Raw genomic sequence first — 21,765 nt, forward strand, 5'->3', positions numbered from 1 at the left:
CAGGTTGTTATGACTGCACCAGACAGCCAGCTCTTGGACCTCCTGTCTGTAAGCAGACTCATCGCCATCCCGGATGAGGCCGATGAGTGTGGTGTCGTCTGCAAACTTCAGGAGTTTGACAGAGGGGTCTTTTGCGGTACAGTCGTTGGTGTACAGGGAGAAGAGCAGTGGGGAGAGCACACATCCCTGGGGGGCTCCAGTACTGATTGTGCGAGTTTTGGATGAGAATTTTCCCAGCCTCACTATTTGCTGCCTGTCTGTCAGAAAGTTGGTGATCCACCGACAGATGGAGGTGGGCACAGAGAGTTGGGTTAATTTGGACAGGAGGAGGTGTGGGATGATGGTGTTGAAGGCTGAGCTGAAGTCCACGAACAGGATCCTCACATAAGTCCCTGGTTTGTCCTGATGTTGCAGGATGTAGTGCAGTCCCATGTTGACTGCATCATCCACAGACCTGTTTGCTCGATAAGCAAACTGCAGGGGGTCCAGCAAGGGTCCAGTGATGTCCTTCAGGTAGTCCAACACCAGTTTTTCAAGTGACTTCATGACCACAGACGTTAAGGCGACAGGTCTGTAGTCATTAAGTCCTGTGATTTTGGGTTTCTTTGGGATGGGGATGATGGTGGAGCGTTTGAAGCAGGAAGGAACTTCGCACACCTCCAGTGATCATGCGGACCTATTTTAAATAGTATTTACACGTACACATAATTTTCCTATTTAGATACAATTTTAATATGAGTTATGTATGTATTAATATTTTTCGCAATCGCAAGTATCTGTGTGTCCAAATATCACACTTTTGAGCCTCTGTAAGTCAAGATAATAAAAGCTTAGTTTTTAAGGTTGTCATATTCAATTTTAAAAATAAAAAATTGTGAAAGTAAATTGCTTTAAAAATTAGGACACATAAATATCCTTTAATCGTAGTAATTGTTCATTTGGCGAAAGCATTTTACTTTATTGTGGTTATACAGTATATTGGTACAGTGGCCTTCGAGGCACATCATTGTAGATGGGATTACTGTATATGGTCTTAAAAGACTGTTTAAATGTGGTGTAAAACCCCATGTGTGGAATAGCAATAAAAGCACAAATAGCGCCACCTGCTGGATGTCCATCGATGCTACATAACAGCATCGACCAAAGCGGACAGTTTAACGGCGGTTGATCTATTTCGATTACAGGATATTTTCACTGAAAGATTTTCAGGGTAATACTTTGCTTGAGTTTAACACAACAATCGGGTGGTGTGAACCAGCAACCTTCAGGTTATGACTCCATTCCCTTAACTGTACTCTGTTGGCATTTTTTTTACTAGCGGTGAACACTTACTGGATATTTATAGAAAATGTCTAAAATAATTTCTCAGGGTTGGACCGGGTCCTGCTCTCCAGTGGGTCTGGGGTTCGAGTCCCGCTTGGGATGCCTTGCGGCGGACTGGCGTCCCGTCCTGGGTGTGTCCCCTCCCTCTCCAGCCTTACGCCCTGAGTTGCCGGGTTAGGCTCCGGTTCCCCGCGACCCCGTATGGGACGAGCGGTTCCGAAAATGTGTGTGTGTGTGTGTAATTTCTCAGGTGTACTTAAATTTTGTAAATTTGACGGATGCTGTCACTCTCTCACATGCTATGTCTAATATTCCTGAATAACCTTACACATCGCATTCATGAGGGAAGCCCAATTTGAATTTCTTCACTAAAATTTATGCATATTAGTTAGAAATATGAACGATTCTACTAGTGATCACAAGGTTAAAATCATTTAATCTGGTTAGAAGTGCTCTGTATTATCAATGTCCTTCTTAAAGTCTACAGTCGCCCTCTGTTTGCCTTTACAGCCACTAGAGGGCGCAGTGCCTTTTGTTACTACACAAGTAGGCAAAGCTGAGGTGCAATGGAGAAGTAAATGTAATGTAAAAATTACTTTATAAATAATGTAAGAACTTGGACAATATGAGTCATTTATACAGCTGAAGCAAAGGTGAAGAACACAAATTTATGCCTGATATATAACGTATTTGTATATTGTTGAAAAATATATGTACGTAGGGGGTGAGGTGGCGCGGCGCGGCGGGTTTGACTGGGTCCTCCTCTCAGCATAGGTTTGAGGTTCGAGTCCCACTTGGTGTGCATTGTGACAGACTGGCGTCCCGTCCTGGGTGTGTCCCCTCCCCTTCCAGCCTTACGCCCTGTGTGTTGCTGGGTTAGGCTCCGGCTTGCCGCGACCCCGCTTGGGATAAGCGGTTTCGGCCAGTGTGTGTATATGTACATATACATTTCTACAAGATAAATAAACTAATAAATGAGGTTTTCATATCATGTTTTGTAGTCAGGCTGTTTATTTTAACAAATGACATGTCAATGCACTTATACATTCTTAGATCTGTATTACACAACAAAATAATCTACTTTAGAATAAATATGGTATGATAGAAAAAGCAGCAGTATTAACTTTGTGGTAATATACATGTTAATGTCTGTACAGTCCTCTTTGCAGTATCCCTTCCGGAGAACCTGGGGCGACAAGCCCAGCGCAGGAAGTCACAGTAGAGCCACATGGGGCAGTACAGACAGAGTTCTTCCCACCACTGTGCGGCTCAGAGTCAGAATGAACTTCGTCACCTTCGTTTCCTGAGTTGTGGGGCCTGCACTGATCCTCCTGGTGCCGATTAATACAATCCATCGCTGCTATTTATACCTGCACATCATCCTTCAAGGTGACTCATGCTGAACACGAGCCTAATCTCCTCACTGCCGGAATAACGGGTTCACGCTCTGAGTGAGTCCAACAAGTGCCGCAGAGCTGCTGTGGACCTTTTCTGAAAACTCCCTCCAGGAACTGCTGTAGAGCACAGACTGAGGCAGTGCCCCCCACCCCCTCTGTCTCTCTCTCCATCTCCTCTTCTCGCCCAGCTGTCCTCAGCCTCCTTACTCATGCAGAATCCCAAACCCAAAGCCTGACACCCCTCGTACAGCAGATGTGGCAGTAGCAGGTGTAGCCACCACCCCGCTCTGTAAACATTATGGTGAGTCTGGGGTTAGTAAGGTTGGCGCTTGGGCTCCTCTTCCCTGGCTTGTCCCTCCCCAGCCACCATAGTGTGGCGTGTTTCCGCTGCCGGCTGTCAGTGGTGGTGCATCATCACACTGCTATCATCCAGCACAATCCTCTGAGTTACATGGCGAACATGCGAGAGCTTTCTCACCGCCTTCTTCAGGAGCAGCCTGAAGTCCTTGTCCATCTCCTGCCTGTAGTGCAATGGGATGGAGCTAGAGGGTTATCAGGGGACATTAATGAAAGGGAAGATGTACATAACACAGTTATTCTCATGCCAGCTGTGTGTTCCTTACCCCAGGCCAAGCTCAGGTGGCACCGGCAGGGGTTTGCTGAACGAATCCTTGCCTGTCAACCAGTAGGTGTTTTCCATGTTTTTGCCCTGTGAAGAAGGGAAGGTGAGAGTAAGGACTGGGGGAAGCCTAGAGAACCCATACAAAGAGTTAATCATCTGACCAACTGATACTGTAAAATTACATGATGATGATGACAATAATAGTAACAATAACAATAATAATGCACTGCAGACCTGATACAGCACCACTCAGTATAATATGGATTTACTTCTAATGCTGCCAATTATAACAGATTTCAGTGTCTGTGATTTATTGCATGTACACTGAAACAAAAATACTCTCACTTCTAAAGAGCGTTTTATATGACAAAAATAAAATTAAAAAAATATTACGGTACCAAATATAGGGTGGCTCCCTGTTAGGATAAAAAACAAGATTTGTAGCCTGGGTAGGTGACTTTAATTACTAATCATCACTGACCTTGGTATTTTTGGTTTGAACATTTCTTCACCAAACCCTTTACTGACCCTAAATTTTACCTTCAGTTCAGACTGCCCACGCAGCTGGATCCGGTATCCAGATTTCAGCGCCCAGAGCAGCTGCACTGTGCTGTGGCTCACATGGATGCGGTGCGCTGCAAAGCAAGAGGTCACAGCTGACTCTGAGGGCCAGGAATGGGACCTCGGCACTACAGTGGACTCTGTTAAACCCCGAAATGGCAGCCATGCATGCAAACATAGAGTTTTGCTCCCTTACGGTAAACATTTCATTTGGTATATACTGTACATAAACATGCACATATGTGGAGGGTGACACAGTAGCACACTGTCTCACAGTGCCTGAATAGTGCAAGGATGTGGGTTTGATCCCTGCTCAGTCAAGCTGCTGCAGTGAAAAATTGTTTAGCTGTATAAATGGGTAAAAAAAACTGCAGGGCAGTGAATACTGTAAGCACCTTTTGAGAAAAGCATCAATTAATGAATTACACCTTTTTACACATTTCCATTTATTTATGGTCTTATCTAAAGTGACCTACAATGATGCTACCTACACTTAAGCAGCTGGGTAACTTTTAACTGCACCAGTTCAGGGTAAGAACCTTGATTGGGCGGTACAGAAAGAGGTGGGAATTAATGTGTATGTCCAGCTGGCCAGCACTGACCACACAGTCGGAGGACTCACGCATTCCTGTTGCCTCCATTCTGGATGCTGTATTGACTGTGTCTCCAAACAAGCAGTACCTGGGCATGGTAAGGCCAACAACCCCTGCCACACAGGGACCTGCAACCAGGACATGCAGAGACACTCATCTACAAGAACATACACGCAGACACACACTGCTATCGCCACTGCCGGATGTTAAACAGCAGGGGATGTGATTCTCACCTGAATGAATTCCAATGCGGATGAGCACTGGCATGTTGGGCATGTGCCTCATCTTGAACGTACCCATTGCACTCAGGATGTCCAGGGCCATGTTGGAGATTTCAGCAGCATGCCGGTCACCATTGGCAACGGGCAACCCCGATGCCACCATGTAGGCATCGCCAATGGTCTCTACCTGGGATGGTGGATAAGATACGGACTGTCACTTTTCGGCCTGAGCTTGTTCTTTTAAATCTGTATGAATGCTGCTGCTTTTGTATTTCTTAGTATATGGTCATGATGCTCCCTTGAAGTATGATGTGCAGACAGGGTGGTTCAGCAAATAGTACTGTGCCTGACGGCATCTGGGCTTTGTGTTTACATGTAGATTCCATCTGCACTCAGATTGTGAGGTACTTGCTGTGTTTTCTCTGGGTGCTCCAGTCTCCTCCCATGGCTCAACAGCATGTGTTTCAGGTGAACTGGTGACTCCAAATTCCCGGTACTGCGTGATTGGACTGGTCTGATTTAGTGTATAATAAGCCTCATGCCCTAAATTTCCCGGAAAGAGTCTGCAGCACCAAAAACCTGCATTGTACATGTGTTTATTGATAATAGGTGGTAAATATTACATATTTCCTCAACATTTTAGCTGGGCTGATGAATGCTGTGAGCACTTTTTGTATACAGGAACAGAGAACTGCAAGACCATAGGTTTAAATCCCACACAGGTAATTTCTGCGGCTAAGATTCACACAAATCCTGACTATCCAGATATAAAAGGGTGAAAATAAACACACGCAATGTACAAAAAGTAAATCATGCACCATCCACTGACATAATTATGGAAATTAAAGCACATATACATGAGAACACCTGACCAAGAGTCGCCATGACAACAGCTCATCTGTTGAACTGCTGTGCTGACCCGCAGGAACCTATGATTACCTCATTGTTTGTTTTTATAGTTAGCCTAGAGCTTCGGAGAAGATTCACCCCTCAGAGACATTCCAGAAATGCCCAGTATGCTTGGCCATATATCAACGCTAAGGACGGTGACACACTGATTTTCTAAAATTGCATGCATATCAACTAACCTGCCTATGAAGGAAACTATCAAGAAAAAGCTAAAAACTGCAATCACAGCTATTCAACTACTGTTTCCCTCTCTGCAATGGATCCTTCAGTTCCTGTGAACATCATATGCATTCTCCGTGAAGGCAGCAGCGGCGTGTGGGACAGGAACAGTGGGAAGTGCACAACGGTCTCTCCCCTAACTCACACACAATGTCTACAATCGCTCGTCCCAAACAGTAGTGGCGGCAAACTGGAGCCTAACCCAGCAGCACAGGGCGCAAGGCTGGAGGGGGAGGGGACACACCCAGACGGGGACGCCAATCTGCGGTAAGGCACCCCAAGCAGGAGTTGAATCCCAGACCCACCAGAGCACAGGACCAGGCCAAGCCCGCTGCACCACCGTACCCCCTCTCCCCTAATTGCTAGCCTTAATTAGCAATATAAAAAATATATATTTCATTTGGGGGGGGTGCGGTGGCACAGTGGGTTGGACCGGGTCCTGCTCTCCAGTGGGTCTGGGGTTCAAGTCCCGCTTGGGGTACCTTGCGATGGACTGGCGTCCTGTCCTGGGTGTGTCCCCTCCCCCTCCGGCCCTATGCCGTGTTGCTGGGTAGGCTCTGGTTCCCTGTGACCCTGTATGGGACAAGTGGTTCAGAAAGTGTGTGTGTGTGTGTATTTCATTTATGTAATGTGATGAGAACATGCTATTTGTTAGTTGCCTTGCTGCATCATCATGAGATGCGTAGGTCTTCCCACCCTAGAGCTCAAAAATAGTCTCCACAAACTTCTGTTCAATGGCAATTGCTCATTGATTTATCCCATAAATGTGCAATGTCTTGTTATTGATCACCAATGCTGAGGAACATTGGACACAAGCTGTAAACACTAAGGGTGCAAGGAGAATCATTCTTTCACTCCTATTTGGTTTACTGTCATATAACAAGTGGATGCAGGCTGCTTTCACTCTGTAAAGGACACATTTTAAAAAAACTATGGTTGAGAAAGGAGTATATGCGTTTACTCTTACAGTATCCCTTTAATCATCAACAGCTTCTTATCATAAGCAGGGTCATGGGAACCAGAGCCTGACCTGGCAACACAGGGTACAAGACTGAAGGGTCACACCCTGGACAGGACACCACACTCTAACAAGGCACACTAGGCAGGGCTTGAACCCCAGACCTGCCATATAATAGGCACCAGTTGAACCCACTGTGCCACCATGCCCCCCATGCTATTGTTCTATGGTGAATGAAATTGTACAGTATGTTCAATGTTAATGAAGGGGTTTGCTTATTACCATAACATTTAGTACATGAGATTTCTAAGGAGTGTCAACATCTGGCTCTGTAGCGCAATGGATAGCGCATTGGACTTCTAGTTAAATGGTTAAAGAAGTGATTCAAAGGTTGTGGGTTCGAGTCCCACCAGAGTCGGTTAGTTTGCCGATTTAAAAAAAAAAAAACTCCCACGGCATTTGGAGTATTCAACCTGTTCTTTCTTTAAACATTTATTCAGTCATTGTCCGATACCACTGTTCTTTGCTGGTACACATTACATGCAGAATTGATAGGAAAGAGGTACAAAGATGGTCATAACAGAAAATGAATGAGTGTATATGAATACGTGCTCTTCATCCTGCTGCTGGGACATTGTTTACACGTAAAAGAGCTCAAGTCCTAGCACTCATTCAGAAGGAAAGGATCTCATGTAATCGTATCATTCAGAAGTCACTGAGTAACCATAAACCAATACACTACATTTATGCTTCCACATTTAAAATAAAAGAGGGTACTGGGGCACAGTAGGCTTGGCTGGGTTCTGCACTCTGGCAAGTCTGGGGTTCGAGTCCTGCTTGGGGTGCCCTGTGATGGACTGGTGTCCCATCCTGGGTGTGTCCCCTCCCCCTCCAGCCTTGTGCCCTGTGTTGCTGGGTTAGGCTCCGGTTTGCCATGACCCTGCTTGGGTCAAGTGGTTTCAGTGTGTGCGTGTATTTAAAATCACAGAGGTTTTGAGACTCAACATCCACTGCAAAGAACGACATCATCTAAAAGTTTAATCTTATCACTCACACAGTATCTACAACCACTTGTCCTAAGCGGGGTCACGGCAAGCTGGAGCCTAATCTGACAACACAGGGCATAGGGCTGAGGGGGGAGGGGACACACCCTGGACAGGACGCCAATCCACCGCCACGCACCTCAAGCAGGGCTCGAGCCCCAGACCCACCAGGGTGTGGGCCCCAGCCAAGCCCTCTGTGCTGCCATCCCCGCAGTTTAATCTTATCTTCAAATTAATTCCAAGCTGCACCTCTGTTTTCTGTGACTGATGGTGTCACAATGGCCTGTTCCAGGAATGTAAAGATGACTCCCATTTCAACCAGGAGAGACCTGTTGTACCTTGTAGACATCGTGGTTCCCAATGATGGCATCAAAGAGACTGTAGAGGTCATTGAGGAGGTCCACTACATCGATGGGTTCACTGTTAGCAGAGATGGTGGTGAACCCCACAATGTCACTGAAGTACAGGGTCACACTGTCAAAGTACTCTGGCTCCACATTGCGGCCCATCTTTAGGGCCTTGGCCACTGACCTAAAGGAGCATGGAACATAGAGGTCCAAGGTTAGGTTTATGTTTTATGTTTGTTTTTGATTTATCTGTTGATTCGTGTATGTAGTATCTGTGGAAGTGCACAAGTTACAGGTGCATGTGCCCATGTCTACAGAGTGTGGCCAAATGCACACATATTTCCACACCACACTGCACATTTGTGTAGGAGATCTTGTGAACATATCTATACAGCTTCTCACAGGGGAAGCATCTGAGTGAGGAGCTTCTCAGTCTTCTGTTTCTCCATCTCCAGCTCCTCAGTGCGCTCCCGGATGAGCTCCTCGAGGTTGCTGGAGTACTGCTCAAGCATGCGCAGCATGGAGTCAATGATGTTGGTCTTCTTCCCCTTGTTGATATTTTTAAACTGTGAAAAACACACAGGGATGCACGGAGCATGTGACATGAAGCATGACAGTAACTTGCTTTACTACCTATAAAAGTCTATGTAGTATGTAAAAAAACAGAAGTTATTCCAGGGGATTCTCCAGAACATCATCTCTCACTGCAGCACTAGTATGGATTAAACACTATTTGAAGGCACTTAAAAACATGAGACGAAAACCATGCAGAATTGTGGTTTGTTAATTCATACACACACACACATTTTCAGAACCGCTTGTTCCATACGGGGTCGCGGGGAACCGGAGCCTAACCTGGTAACACAGGGCATAAGGCCGGAGGGGGAGGGGACACACCCAGGACAGGACGCCAGTCCGTCGCAAGGCACCCCAAGAGGGACTTGAACCCCCGACCCACCGGAAAGCAGGACTGTGGTCCAACCCACTGCACCACTGCACCACCGCACCCCCTTAATTCATACATTCATCATCAATTTCTGCTTGTTTACTGCAGGGACATGGTGGTGTGGAGCCTATCTCAGAAGCACAGAGCTTGAGTGCATACCCTCGATTTCATGCCAGTATGTCAGAGGACAATCACACATATACATAGTAAGAGAATTTGAGAGTCCCCAGTTCACCTGAAAAACACCCTTGGACTGTGGGAGTAAACCAGAGCACCCAGAAGAAACCCACAATTCCACAGGGAGAACAAGCAAGCTCCACATAGACTGAGATGGACTTCAACACATGTCTAAACACACAATTCAGAAACTGAGGCACTAGGGCTACCCAGGGTGTCACCATGTCGCCCATGGATTGTTTACTGTTGTATCAATAACTTTTTTAATGTTTGGCCACAGAAAGCAAGCTATAACAGAAAGAAGAACAAAGGATGCAGAAAAGACCTCAGCTGGACAGACACTGAAGTTGAGAAACAAAGAGCATGCCTTCAACTTTAATCACACTGACCTGGATGAATATCTCGTCAAAGTTTGGCCGCCGGTCAGGCTGCTCATCCCAGCACTGCTTCATCAGCTGGACACATGTCGAAGGGGTGGAGTCCTCCAAGACCACTGGACGGCACAGCGGTGGGGGCATGCGGACCTTACGGATTATCTCTGTACAACAGGAATGATGGCACAGTTAATCTTTTAACAGAACATGATCTATCCAGCCTTTCAAGGTATAACTAATTGTGTTTGTTGCTTCCAGGTGTGCCCAGATGTATGTAGTTCCCAGGTAGGCCCCACCTTCCGCTGACTGATCCAGCATGCAGAATGGAGGACCGCACATCACCACCTCCTGCATGACAATAGCAAAGCTGTATACATCGCCTTGAAGGCTGCCAGTCAGACCTGGGCTTAGGCCCCGCAGGATCTCGGGAGCAGTCCACAGCAGGTCTGGAAACATGTACCCAGTCAGAAGAACAAAGGGCCAGTCAAAAGTATGAGTACACTTGGGTAACCTGGGGAATACCTATATGAGACAAAGTGGACAGAAGAGCAAAAGCAAAGCAACGCAAAAGCGCATCAAGTGCACATCTTTGGGAGCTGCTGTAGAAGAGCTGGGAAGACATGAAGGATCATTTCCCAACCGAATTTAAGTGAAAACTTTGTGAACCTTGCTTCCAGCAAGTGGTTTCACACCCTTGACTGCTACTGTACATAGATATATAGAGCTGTAACAGAAACATGTTGAACACCATGATTTTTCAGCTGCTACCTTGCTTCTGAAGCAATGTAACTGTCCTGCTATTATGTCGTTGCTATTTTTTTTGTGTATGCCATATTGCCAAGGCATCTATATGGTGTGATCAAATTGTTCTCTCACCCTCAGCCGCTGGCTCTACATAGGGAAACTTCTGGGCCTCGAACACCTTGTTGTAGCCGTAGTCTGTCACCTTGAGCACGAAGCGGCCATCCACCACACAGTTCCGTGACTTGAGCCGGCCATGACTCACTCCCCTGTGGTGCAGGTACCTCATACCCTGCCGGCCAAGGAGCAGGGGGGGTTGCATCATGACTACACAATCCTGCACGCCACCTCATAACCAGTTCCTCCCAGACACAGTGCCTCAAAACCTTTCACTCCAAAGTGTCCCAAACATGGAGGTCACAGGTTAATGCCTTAATGGAAAATTAAAAGCATTTTTTGAGATTAGAATACAAAAATATGTTGAGACTATTTGAGACATGAAAGGAATACTTGCGAGCAAGGAACCTACTAATACAGGAGAAAACTTACTGAAGTTTTCTTATTAAACTTATTAAACCTCCTGCTGTCTTTCCAGTATAGTATCTGAGGAGGAGTTACATTCTAGTGGCTTTTCAGTGACATCATGAAAAGAGCACATATCTGCTACTGCCCATTTCATGACAGTTCAACCACTGAGCTTCAAACCTCTGTATTGCTCTGCAGATATGAGAAGAGGTGGTCTATGAATGACCCTTATTTACAAACAGCACCCACCAAAACCCAGGCTAGCCCATGCCCCCAGTGCACCTTGATGAGGTCCATCAGGAGTGAAGACTTGAACATCCAGTCCAGTTTAAGGCCATCGGTGTAGAGCAAGTCCTCCAAACTACCGCGGGAGCAGTACTCTGTCATGATGGCGAAAACTCCACAGTCGTGGAAGAACCCAATGAAAGGGTTGACATTCTCATGACGCATGTCCTTCATCTGCAAGGATGGAAGATGTTCAGCTTGAAACACAGGCTGAACAAACACCTAACTAACTTCACCTTCTAGCACTGGTGACACACGGTGATAAAAACAAAACAAAACAGCATTAGTCTAAATCAAACAGAACATGAATCTATTGTAATTTGGGGAGGTAAGATCATCCACTCTACTACATAAAATGATCCATTAAACCTCTGCAAACAATCATATGCAATATGCAACATAGCTTTAACATTTTCAGTGACTCCATTGATCAGTAATCATATCATATTCTTGTTGGGAACTGGAAATCAACTTCACAATATCTTAGATGACTTGTAATATTAAAATTACTCTTCTGTGTATTTTAAATGCTTTCCATAGCATGTTTAATCCAAACAATGGCTACTGAACCTCAGTACTGGGGCACTGAGGCCAGCAGGTTTGTGCTCCAGCCCCTACCACATTCAGCTTGCTTACTTGACTGTGCCTCCTTTCTCAGAGGAACTATACAGAACTGAGAATCCCTTTTAAAAACCAAAACAATATCTACAACACAGAATAAATAGACAGAAACAGTAACAGTGGAAGAAATCAAACCAGCTCAAAGACATCACTGGTTTTTGAGGTGATTTCAGTGAAGTCTCCATGAGGAAACCTTTTCAACCAAGCCCAGTCCCCCTATGGAAAGAAAAGAGTTCAATAAATTTTTGTTGTTTTAAATTTCTAAAGTAAATTCCACATTTTTGAAAAGTTTTGAAGTTACTCTTCTGAGTGCATCTTCATCCCTGTCAGTAGTTTTCGCAGGAATTAAAATATCTGTAATTCGGTATTGCACAATAATTAACAATAGTATTGTACTGACAATAATAATTAATAATATAATAATTTAAGGTACATCATAACATAATAAGGGTAATAATAATGATACAAAAATAGGTACAATCCCATTTTTCCTCCTGGAAGCTAGGTTTACAAGGTTTTCAGTCTCTTGGGCATGCCTTAATACTCTGCATGAAATTAAACCTTTTCCCTGAAATTCACATTTTTTAGAACTCATGGATTCATTCCTAAAGAACTTTTAACTGATGGAGGAGCACAGCATGAGTTTGTTAATGAGAAACATCAGTAATTCCAAGGTGCCTTCGAATTGCCCACGTGTCCCACTTCCAATCCATGAGAACTTTCCAGAAAACCAACACCTCACCCTGCACGATACTTACGTCATACACAGCCACATTGGAGTTCTCCAGGGTGGCAGGAGTTGGACTCAAGGCAGAGAACGGTGACTTGAGGCTGCGTTCCATATCTGACATGCTCCTCCCCATTTCACTGGTCCTGCTGTCATCCAGACTCAACTTCTACGGGAAGCAGGACACAAGATGAGTTTATCCAGGACAGAAAATATCAATGAAAGACAAGGAAGAAAGGCAGATAGGCGAAGAACGGAAGACTTCCTTTCAGTGGTTCACACACTGGTGTGTGAGCAAATCATCACACTTTCTTTGCTGGCAAGCAAGCATCTGTCAGATCTGTATGCTGCAGTGAACTGAAACATCATGGTCAACCTAAGTTCCCCCTCCTGCACTGGGATGATGCCAATTATATTCACCTAAAACAGATGAGCCGGTCATGGGTGATGAGGAATTCATTACAGATTCAAAACACTATGTAGGTTGTAGCGTCCATATTGCCCTCAGTTTGTGTGCCTTTGAATACACCCCTGTAGACCCTCACTCATTTCTGATCCGTTCCCTCAGGAGTTCTGTCACCCAGTGAGACTGACCTTGATGCTTAGTGATGGATTGATGAAAGTGACATCTTCCAGTTTCAGCAGTATCTTGCTGATACCCTTGGCCAGTTTCATCTGGTTGATACGACGCCTGAAAAGAAGACGGAGGAGGAAGTGAGGAGACATCCTAACCCAGGCATAGTCATTTCTTGTGTGTGATCTCGCATGTGGCCAGACTGGTGGGTTTTTGGACAGCTCTACCTTATCCAGTAGGAAATTCCCAGCAAGCAAGCAGTCATCATGAAGACTATCAAACTGATGATGACTGCAAAGACCAGATCCACACCTAGTGGTAAGAACAGCAAGTGAATAATTATCAGAAAAGGCACAAAGGAAATAACTCATATCTATCACAAAAGGAATATAATGAATCCCCCTATCCCTGCCCTTTCTGTGTATGTACACTGGCTCCTTGTGTAACAGTTGAAAGTTATTAATTTTCAAAGATACAAGCATTGTAAATGGTCAGTTTTCCCCTCTAATGAATGTAAATAAAAAGATTTGTGTGTATATGTCACTCTCCTCCCAATGTGAAAGCAGACCCCTACTCTCTTATGCTATATAGATACCCCATTAATGTGCATATGGTCCTCTGTGAGTAATTTTCTACTCCCTGCTGACCTCCCTCACAGATGGTGGTGTGTGTAAACCAGCAGTTTGAATCCATCTTGGGGGAGACTCCACGGGGGAAATTGATGGCCCGACCGAGTGACCGCACCACGCCAGCCTTTAGATCTAGGATGTGGGTGGGGTGGAGCTCCCAGGACCGCCCATCGGTGTCTAGCACCACATAGTCCAGCAAGACGGTGCCTGATTGGTTGGTGAGGATTGTCTGACTAAAGCCATAAAAGTCTAAGCTTTGGGCATGGCGCGCCAGGTTTGTTCCCGAAGGCCACTCCCCAGCATCCTCAAGGTTCCGCATGGCATGGGCCAGGAGCAGGATGGAGTCATAGATTGTGCCAAACAAAGGAGACACCTGCAACACAAGCATTCAAACAAACATATTTGTGTACATATCTTCTGTGGGAACTTCAAACTGATTTTCAGTTCAATACAATAAATGACTCCTAAGCTCCTAACCCCAGCAAAAATAAGTTGGACATGTACAAAGTTGATGACAAGCAAAACATTATTAAAATTCCAGTTCTTCTAATGCTTAATCCCTTAAACAGATACATTTTAATTCACTGAGAAACACCCAAAAGCCTTATTTTCCCCTGAAATGTCCCAAAGTTCACAAAAATGGACAAAAACCTCCATTCTAAAACCTCCACATTTTGTTACACTAACAAATCCTGGTTTGAATTTGCTAAAACTTTTGTTTCCTTGTATTTTAATTTCATGACTCTACCCCAAACCAGACTTGTCACCCAGTCATATCTATATTGTTTAATGCGGTAATGCAGCTGCCCAATTGCGTTCCGATGCCAGTGCCGTTTTCGGAAACAGGTTGAGCAAAGCCCTTACCTGCTGGGGTGGGATGGTGACAGGAAGCTCTCCACGGTCTATGGCCTCCTGGTAAGCTTGGTAGAAGGAGATATCTGGGGAGTCAATGGTGATGGTGAGCATGGCGTCGTAGGCCTGTAGCAGCTTGCCGCCTCGCAGGGCTGGGTAGCGTTCATCCCGGTATGGGAGGCTATACAGCAGCGTGTCATACGGAATGAACACCAGGGGGCCGCGCGTCATGTGCATGTCATAAGCCGTCTCCAGCAGGAGCTTCTGCGTGTTGCCACCAATCAATGCAGAGTGCATGACCAGCACTGCCACTGTGGGAGACAGGGCCAGAAGTCTGAAAGCCACAATCCAACACTAAGCCCAGAGCAGTGGGGTAGAAGCTCCACTGTTTGCACCTGTATTAACCTGATCTGAGCCACTTCTTATACCCTTTCCCAGCTATACAGCTAGAACATGGGGATCAACCCTGCATCCAGTTACACAGGCCAGTTACTGTGAGGGACTTTCACTACCTGCTGCACCACTGGACTGCCGCAAGTCCAGTACTGTGGCTATTAGTTGACCACTTGTCCCTTAAAGCCATTTGCACTACTTGTTAATGACTTAAAACAAGATGTTATTCCCCGGTAATCCTGAAGACCAAATGAGAGCAGCGTTGACCACCTGTTCTTACAGAAAACCAATGGGGTCAAATTCTACTCACCTCGCAGGTCCATCGTCCTGACCTTGGCCAGTGTGTACCGCATGCTGCTAGTGTTGTTGCCCACTGAAGCCACAAGCTTCACCAGGAGACCATGACTGCGAAGTGCATTCGCCAGCTGGCTAGCTGTCTCCACCCAGCTGTCCTCCGGAGAAGACAAGATACCAATGAAGGCCCAGCGGAAGTAGCGAAGGAAACCCAGCAGAATGGTGGCGGGTGAGGGAAAAGTCCGGATAAAGGTCGGGTGGCGAGGCACAGTGTCCATCTCAGGGGTAATGCACGCCCAAGAAAAGAGGGCCTTGTTCCAGCTATGGCCTAAGTGTGACGCTGCTTCGCAGTAGCCGGGGTTGGTGGGCCCTACAAAGGCTGACACCCATGTGCCATAGACCAGAAAGCTACCCAGGGCATGTGAGGTGTGGCAGTCCTCCTGCAGGATAGCAGGTTCAATGGTGGTGGACAATGACAGGGAGGCGCCAGCGTTGATCCTGTTCACAGCCAACCAAGCGGCCAGTCTGGGCTGCGCCTTGGCAAACAGTGGGTCACACGACCAGGGCCCTACCACACCTACCCGGAACACAGCCGCTTGGGTACAGTCGGGGAGGCACAGGGCAGCCAGCAGGAGACAGAGAAGCTGTGCAACAAGGGAGTCCTGGGGGCGCTGAACAGACCGTCGCAGTACAGGACAGGAAGCTGTCCATCCTGTCCCCTTCCACTTCTCTAGGAAACTGTGGAACGCACAGAGGTGCAGGGGTGTGGCAGAGTGCCCCTCACTCAAAACCATGCTCCCCTCCGAGTCACGAACCCTTAGGAAGCTTGCTGTAGTTACCTGTAGAAATGGAAGGGGGAGTAAAGGTGGGGCGGATTTCTACATCCCAAGACACATATTCTATTTTAATATCAAACATGACCTGAGATATGCCTATCTCATCGTGCACGATAGTTTGTTGTTTGGATTTAAAAAGATATCCACAAATCTAGTTAGCATCTGTAAACCGTGTCAGGGAGCACAGGGTTAAAAACTCCAAGTTATAACCTTACAGTTACTGGTTCCAGTCCCTCAAGGGGCCATGTATAGAACCTCTCAATGAACCAAAATTTCTCCAGTGAAATATCCACCAGTACAAAACAGAAATATTGTAAACTGATTTAGATGAGAGTGCCAGCTGACAGAGAAATTTAAAAAGCATTTTTATTGTACATATTTAATGTGTGTGTGGTGAGCAACAGGGTTTTGTGTGTGAACAGAAACCACACCTGAGGTAATAAAACACCCCTAGTGCCAGCAGGGGTGGACTGTCCTGGGTCAGTAGTTTATCCCACACAGATTATGGCCGCACCACAGGCTGAGCTCATCATCATAATCATATCATATCATATCATATCATAATCCAACTGGTGTAAATTCTGTTTCTGTAGCACCGACCCGTGACGACGCACAATGTACAGTTTTTACAAAAAAATGAAGTGACACACTCAGATTCATAGATAGATAGATAAGTGTACATTTCATTTATAGCACGATATGGAGAAGTTAGTTATCTGAGTGTAAGCGCTAAATTCGTTCGAAGCGCTGGAACTTTCCTTACCAAGATGAAAAAGAAGTCATCCTGGAGATGATGCTGATGTCGAGCGAACCTCATTATCCGTTCCGTTCGGGCCGTAAAGCCCTTTACTACAGTAAAACACGGTGAGGAAAGTCGCTAAGTTCATTGAGACATCTTTCGAAGAGGGCTTGTGCGCCCAGTTAACGAGCTATGGAGACGTTTCGAGCCCGTCCGCGAGGAGGGCCGCGAGGAGGACAGCGCCGTAATCCCGCCAAAATCATCCCGCGTCGCACCTGCCTCGCGACGGTGCGCGCGACCCGCAGATTATGTTAAATCCCATCGGCTCCTAATAACGCGCTTTAGAAAGTGCGCACCGCGCCTGAGAGATGAGCAGAAGGGAGGAGAATGATCAATTTCTTGTATGTAACAGTGAACGCAGGACTTTACTGTAAAGTTTACATCACGTTACACACAGTGTTGAACACGCACTTTTATTTTTCCTTTTAAACTGAAGACAGGACAACTCATGCTATAGATTCTACTGTTCCGGGATGAACAAATCGACCATAGAATTGTAAATAAATGCGACATCCCACATCACACACTCCTCTCCAGATGAGCTCTCAACGCTGCTTCTATTTTGTTTTCTTTCTATGCAAATATAATGTCCGTTTGCCCTCTTTTGTGCTTGTGTCTGGATCCCACATCGTGGTGGATGTTCGTCTGTCACGCGCTAGGGGGCACTGCTGCACCAGTGTGTCGGACCTCGAATCCCCCCAACACACACACACACACACACACACACACACACACACACACACACATTGGCCAATGACCCAGCCAAGGCCTTAATCCAAGACTCACCCTGTTGATTGCAAACAGATTCTGCTCCCAAGAACACTCACCCACCCGGACTTGTTTTCTCGGCCAAACTTTTACAGGTTTGCGCAATTTTTCAGGACAAACAAAATTACATGTGAAGAAGCGATTAAACTTCCATGACACTTTTCTTCAGACTTACAATGTCACTTACAGTTACAAACGCTTACAAAGTCACTCAGAATAGTTACTGGGAGAGTTGGTAGTGTAGTAATTAGTCCTGCTGCCTTGGGACCCCAAGGTTGCAGGTTTGAATCTCATCTCTGGCTGCATTACCTATGAGTAAGGTACAGGTGGCCCCTGACTTACGATGGGGTTATGTTCTGTGAAATCCATCCTAAGTCAAAAATACATTTAATACACACCTCTATTTGACAGACTGAGCAATTCAGGCCACAGCCCAGCATTGCTCCGCATATTGCTTGCCTTGGAAAAATTCAAAATTGGAAGTACAGTTTCTACCGAATGTCTATCACCAGCTCAACATTGTGAAGTTGAAAAAATCGTAAGTCAAACCATCGTAAATTGAGGACCACCTGCACTTACCCTAAATATTGCTCCAGGTAAATTCACCAGTGGTATAAATTGATAAATAATTGCAAGCTGCTTTGGAGGAAAGTGTCAGCTAAATAATAATCTACTTACAGGTGAGATTCAAACCCATAATCTTTGGCTCCAAAGGCAACAGCTCTAACCAGTATGTTACCACACTTCTATCTTGCCCATCAAGATTAAACGAAAAAGTCAGAGTCTAATACATAAAACCAGTGGCCGTTCCTCTATGAAATATGAGTAAAAACCAAAGGAGAAGACATTTCCATTTTTCAATATCCCAGCAGAGGAGGACGAACCCCTCACTGGGCATAGCAGTGAGCGTGCGTCACTGAATTGGCGACACGCGTAGTATCGATAGCACCATTGATTCCATGTCAAGGAAGACACTTTGAGGTGTGATGGGTTTTAAATGTACCCGTAGATTTAAAGCCTTTAGTGCATGAATGAATCATGAAGCCCTTGTTGAGATTAAAAAGGGGCTTAGAGATAAAAGAGAAGATGGGTAGATTTGAAGGTGGAGATTCATTGTTAGACGATCGCCGAGTTCAACGCTTTCAGGAGGAATGTTACATTTCCAATCGATGTAGCTTCATCAGTGCAAGTGTGAACAATGTGTTTCGCCGGTTTCTATGAGTTTTTAACAAGTGACCCCCATCAATGAATGCTCATGAATAGCTGGTTTGCTAATGATCTTGGTAATTTGCTACAAAAATTATATTTCATAATCATCATCAGCATCATCATCATCTCCTTTGGCCCGCCTGGGGCATAGGCCACTGATGGGAGCTCAAAACTCTTGTTGGCATTTCTGTAGCATTTCAGGTTTTTACAGGGTGGAGCTGCTCACCCCACCCCCAACCCTCTTCCCTTTGCATCCAGGCTTGGGACTGGCATGGGCGGAATTCATAATAATATTGATAATAATTAACAATGGCAACAACTGCTTGTCCTGAGAAGGGTCACAGCAACCCAGGACCTATCCCAGAAACACAGGGCTGAAGGGGGAGGGGATGCACCCTGGATGGGACACCACTCCATCACAAGGCACTCCAAGCAGGACTTGAACCCCAGACCCCCCACACAGTGGGGGCCGGACAAACCTGCCGTGCCACCACACCCTCTAAGATTAATAATATTAATAATTAGTCATATTAATATTATTACAATATTAATAATATTAATGATAATAAGAAGGGTCTTGGAGTAAGAGTACAGTTAGTTGGAAGAACCAACTGTTTTGCTAGAATAGGTAGCATGTATTTTTTCTTATACTTTGGAGAGGCCAACTAACTGATGTTCGGGGCTAATTGATGCATCGATTGCTGTCAGTTTATTTATGAAGACGACCTTACCTCACAGTCCTCCTTCACCTGGGGTCAGGAGTCACCCCTGGTTGTGTGTGTGGCTGTTTTGTTCAGCGAACTGTGAGCTCGACCCAGTATTGCTCATTCCCCCTTGTATTTGATGAGTGTGTGTGTGTGTGTGTGTGTGTGCGCGTGTGTGGAGCACAAATCCAGCTCTGGATTGTCTCTAAGTCCGTACAGCATTCTTACTCTCACCGCTGCAAGGGACAGCGAGAGGTTAACCTCCATCCAGTAATAACTGTGAACTATACCAGGAATTAGTGATGTACGTAAATGAGGATTCGCTGGTATGTACCACGGTTAGTCACCAGTCAGACACTCAGATTTTCCGCCAACAGGCTGCATGATGTGTAGGGATCCAGTAGGAAACAGCGGAACAAGAACAAGACCAAGACACTGGAGGTGGCCTGGGCTGCAAGGGTGAGGGCCCTGGATCTTCTGGGAGAAGCTCTACGTTGCACACGGGGTCTCTGGATGTTATCGTGACCTGCGGCTGTAAGCAAGGGACCTGCGGCAAGTGCCCCAAAATGCCAAAATATAGCCGCCGGCACCCCTTCCCGAGAAGACACAATGTTATAGTCCTCAAAGACGGCATCTCGGGGTGTTTAGTAGGTTGCGGGCATTTGGATGGACAAACACATGACCACATACACGCATACCATCTCTCACACAAACAGAGACTCACACAGATATACGCAAAGGAACACAGACAGATAAGCAGTTTACGTAATAGAGAACGAACCCAGCATCCAAAAAGCATTCTCCACCCGAACTGTCTGAAGAACGGAGTAGAAAAGAAGCATCTGGCACACAGGAAGTGCCCGTTGAAAGACCGAGTGTGTGTTTGTGTGCCAGTGCTTGTCATCCACACAGGAAATGCTCCACGCTGGAGTTTGAGTAAACAGTCGTCCCTTCCCCTCCCCCCACCCTTCCCCCTCTGGTGAAGAAAGAGCAGGAACTGGAGGGGGGGGCTTCAGCGGAGACAACCGTGGTCTGATGAACCCGGGACCCGTGGGGCTGAGTGCTGAAACCAAACCCTGATACTTCTGGTTTTCCCTTGGATGTGTCTTAAATAATAAGAAAGAAAATCTACCTATAAGGAAAGTATTTGCATCTTTTTACAAATGTGTCAATATTTGAAATTGGCCCCAGAAGTACTTGCAGCATACAATAATGCTATTTTTGGAAAGATATGGAAATCCAACCAGAACTCTAACCTACAGAGAATAACACTAATTGCAGTATATGCTACAATGAGTGCTTAATTTGCATATATGCAATTAATTAATTTTCGGGCCATTTTCACACATAGCATGTAAACATATTTCTCATTCATGTGGGTTATCATTAATAAGTGTGTGGGACAGGCACTGAGTTAAGGAGACGTTTAGGAGACATAAGTGGGGCTTTTGAGAATTTGGTTTCTTACCTTAGCTCACAGCCAAAAGCACATCTCAGTTAATTATTTATCTTTGGGGGTTGTAACAATAAAAAGTACGCTGGCTCCTTGTGTTATATTTGGTTGGGAAATGAACTTTAATAGACATTATAATAAGTCATAATAAGCATCCCTACAAAGAAAGGAAAACCTACGATGTAGGAAGACTGTTGGTGCCAAAAATAGAAGCGTCATTCAGGGCGTTGATGCAAAAGCCAAATTTGTCATGTGATAAGCCTCCGCATCCCAATCTCACTGCCCACGGGGCCATTATTAAAGCGAAAGATACAAACCAGGGTCAGCTTACGACACACATTTCTTGCTATGCAGTCGACATTCCAGAGCCACAAATAACTCAGCGTTTAACGGACAGCGTTGATCCCTCGTGGGCAAACACTGAAGATCAGCGGGTCTGTCATGGCATCATCACCCCTAAGCTCCGGGGTATAATGATCTCAATAAGCACGACTTTGTGTCCTCTTGATCAGAGACACGGAGGCAAGTCGTGTGGAAAGCGGAGTTGCTGGGGATCGATGTGGTTGCTGGAAATGATGGCAGAGAGAGAGAGGGTTGCATTCTTTAAGGGCCCCCAGCTGTGGGCTTCCGTCTGCGTGTTTCTGGAAGATTTCGGTCGTAATGAA

At 45.7% G+C, this 21,765-nt stretch overlaps 1 protein-coding gene and 1 non-coding gene across 3 annotated transcripts; one reads left to right on the top strand and one right to left on the bottom strand.

Annotated features, from left to right (window-relative positions):
• Positions 1-2,333: 2,333 nt before the first annotated feature.
• On the bottom strand, positions 2,334-17,062 carry LOC108922861 (retinal guanylyl cyclase 2-like). 2 transcript variants are annotated; one of them, XM_029257555.1, is made up of 19 exons: positions 16,931-17,062; positions 15,348-16,170; positions 14,657-14,955; positions 13,811-14,165; positions 13,391-13,475; positions 13,184-13,280; positions 12,621-12,758; positions 11,998-12,078; positions 11,239-11,415; positions 10,567-10,723; positions 9,987-10,136; positions 9,706-9,854; positions 8,596-8,759; positions 8,185-8,377; positions 4,793-4,904; positions 4,526-4,624; positions 3,883-3,977; positions 3,344-3,429; positions 2,334-3,241 (listed from the first exon to the last, which is right to left on the bottom strand). In XM_029257555.1, exons 1-19 carry the CDS (start codon positions 16,982-16,984, stop codon positions 3,118-3,120), a joined length of 3,438 nt encoding a protein of 1,145 aa, XP_029113388.1. In that variant the 5' UTR covers positions 16,985-17,062; the 3' UTR covers positions 2,334-3,117. The 2 variants fall into 2 exon arrangements, with proteins under 2 accessions (XP_029113388.1, XP_018588779.1); XM_018733263.2 differs by having other exon boundaries at positions 4,730-4,904.
• On the top strand, positions 7,129-7,221 carry trnar-ucu (transfer RNA arginine (anticodon UCU)). The gene is made up of 2 exons: positions 7,129-7,165; positions 7,186-7,221. It is a non-coding gene; the product is annotated as a tRNA-Arg (tRNA).
• Positions 17,063-21,765: the final 4,703 nt, after the last annotated feature.

Source organism: Scleropages formosus, chromosome 13, assembly GCF_900964775.1.
Source record: "Scleropages formosus chromosome 13, fSclFor1.1, whole genome shotgun sequence".
NCBI lineage: Eukaryota > Metazoa > Chordata > Actinopteri > Osteoglossiformes > Osteoglossidae > Scleropages > Scleropages formosus.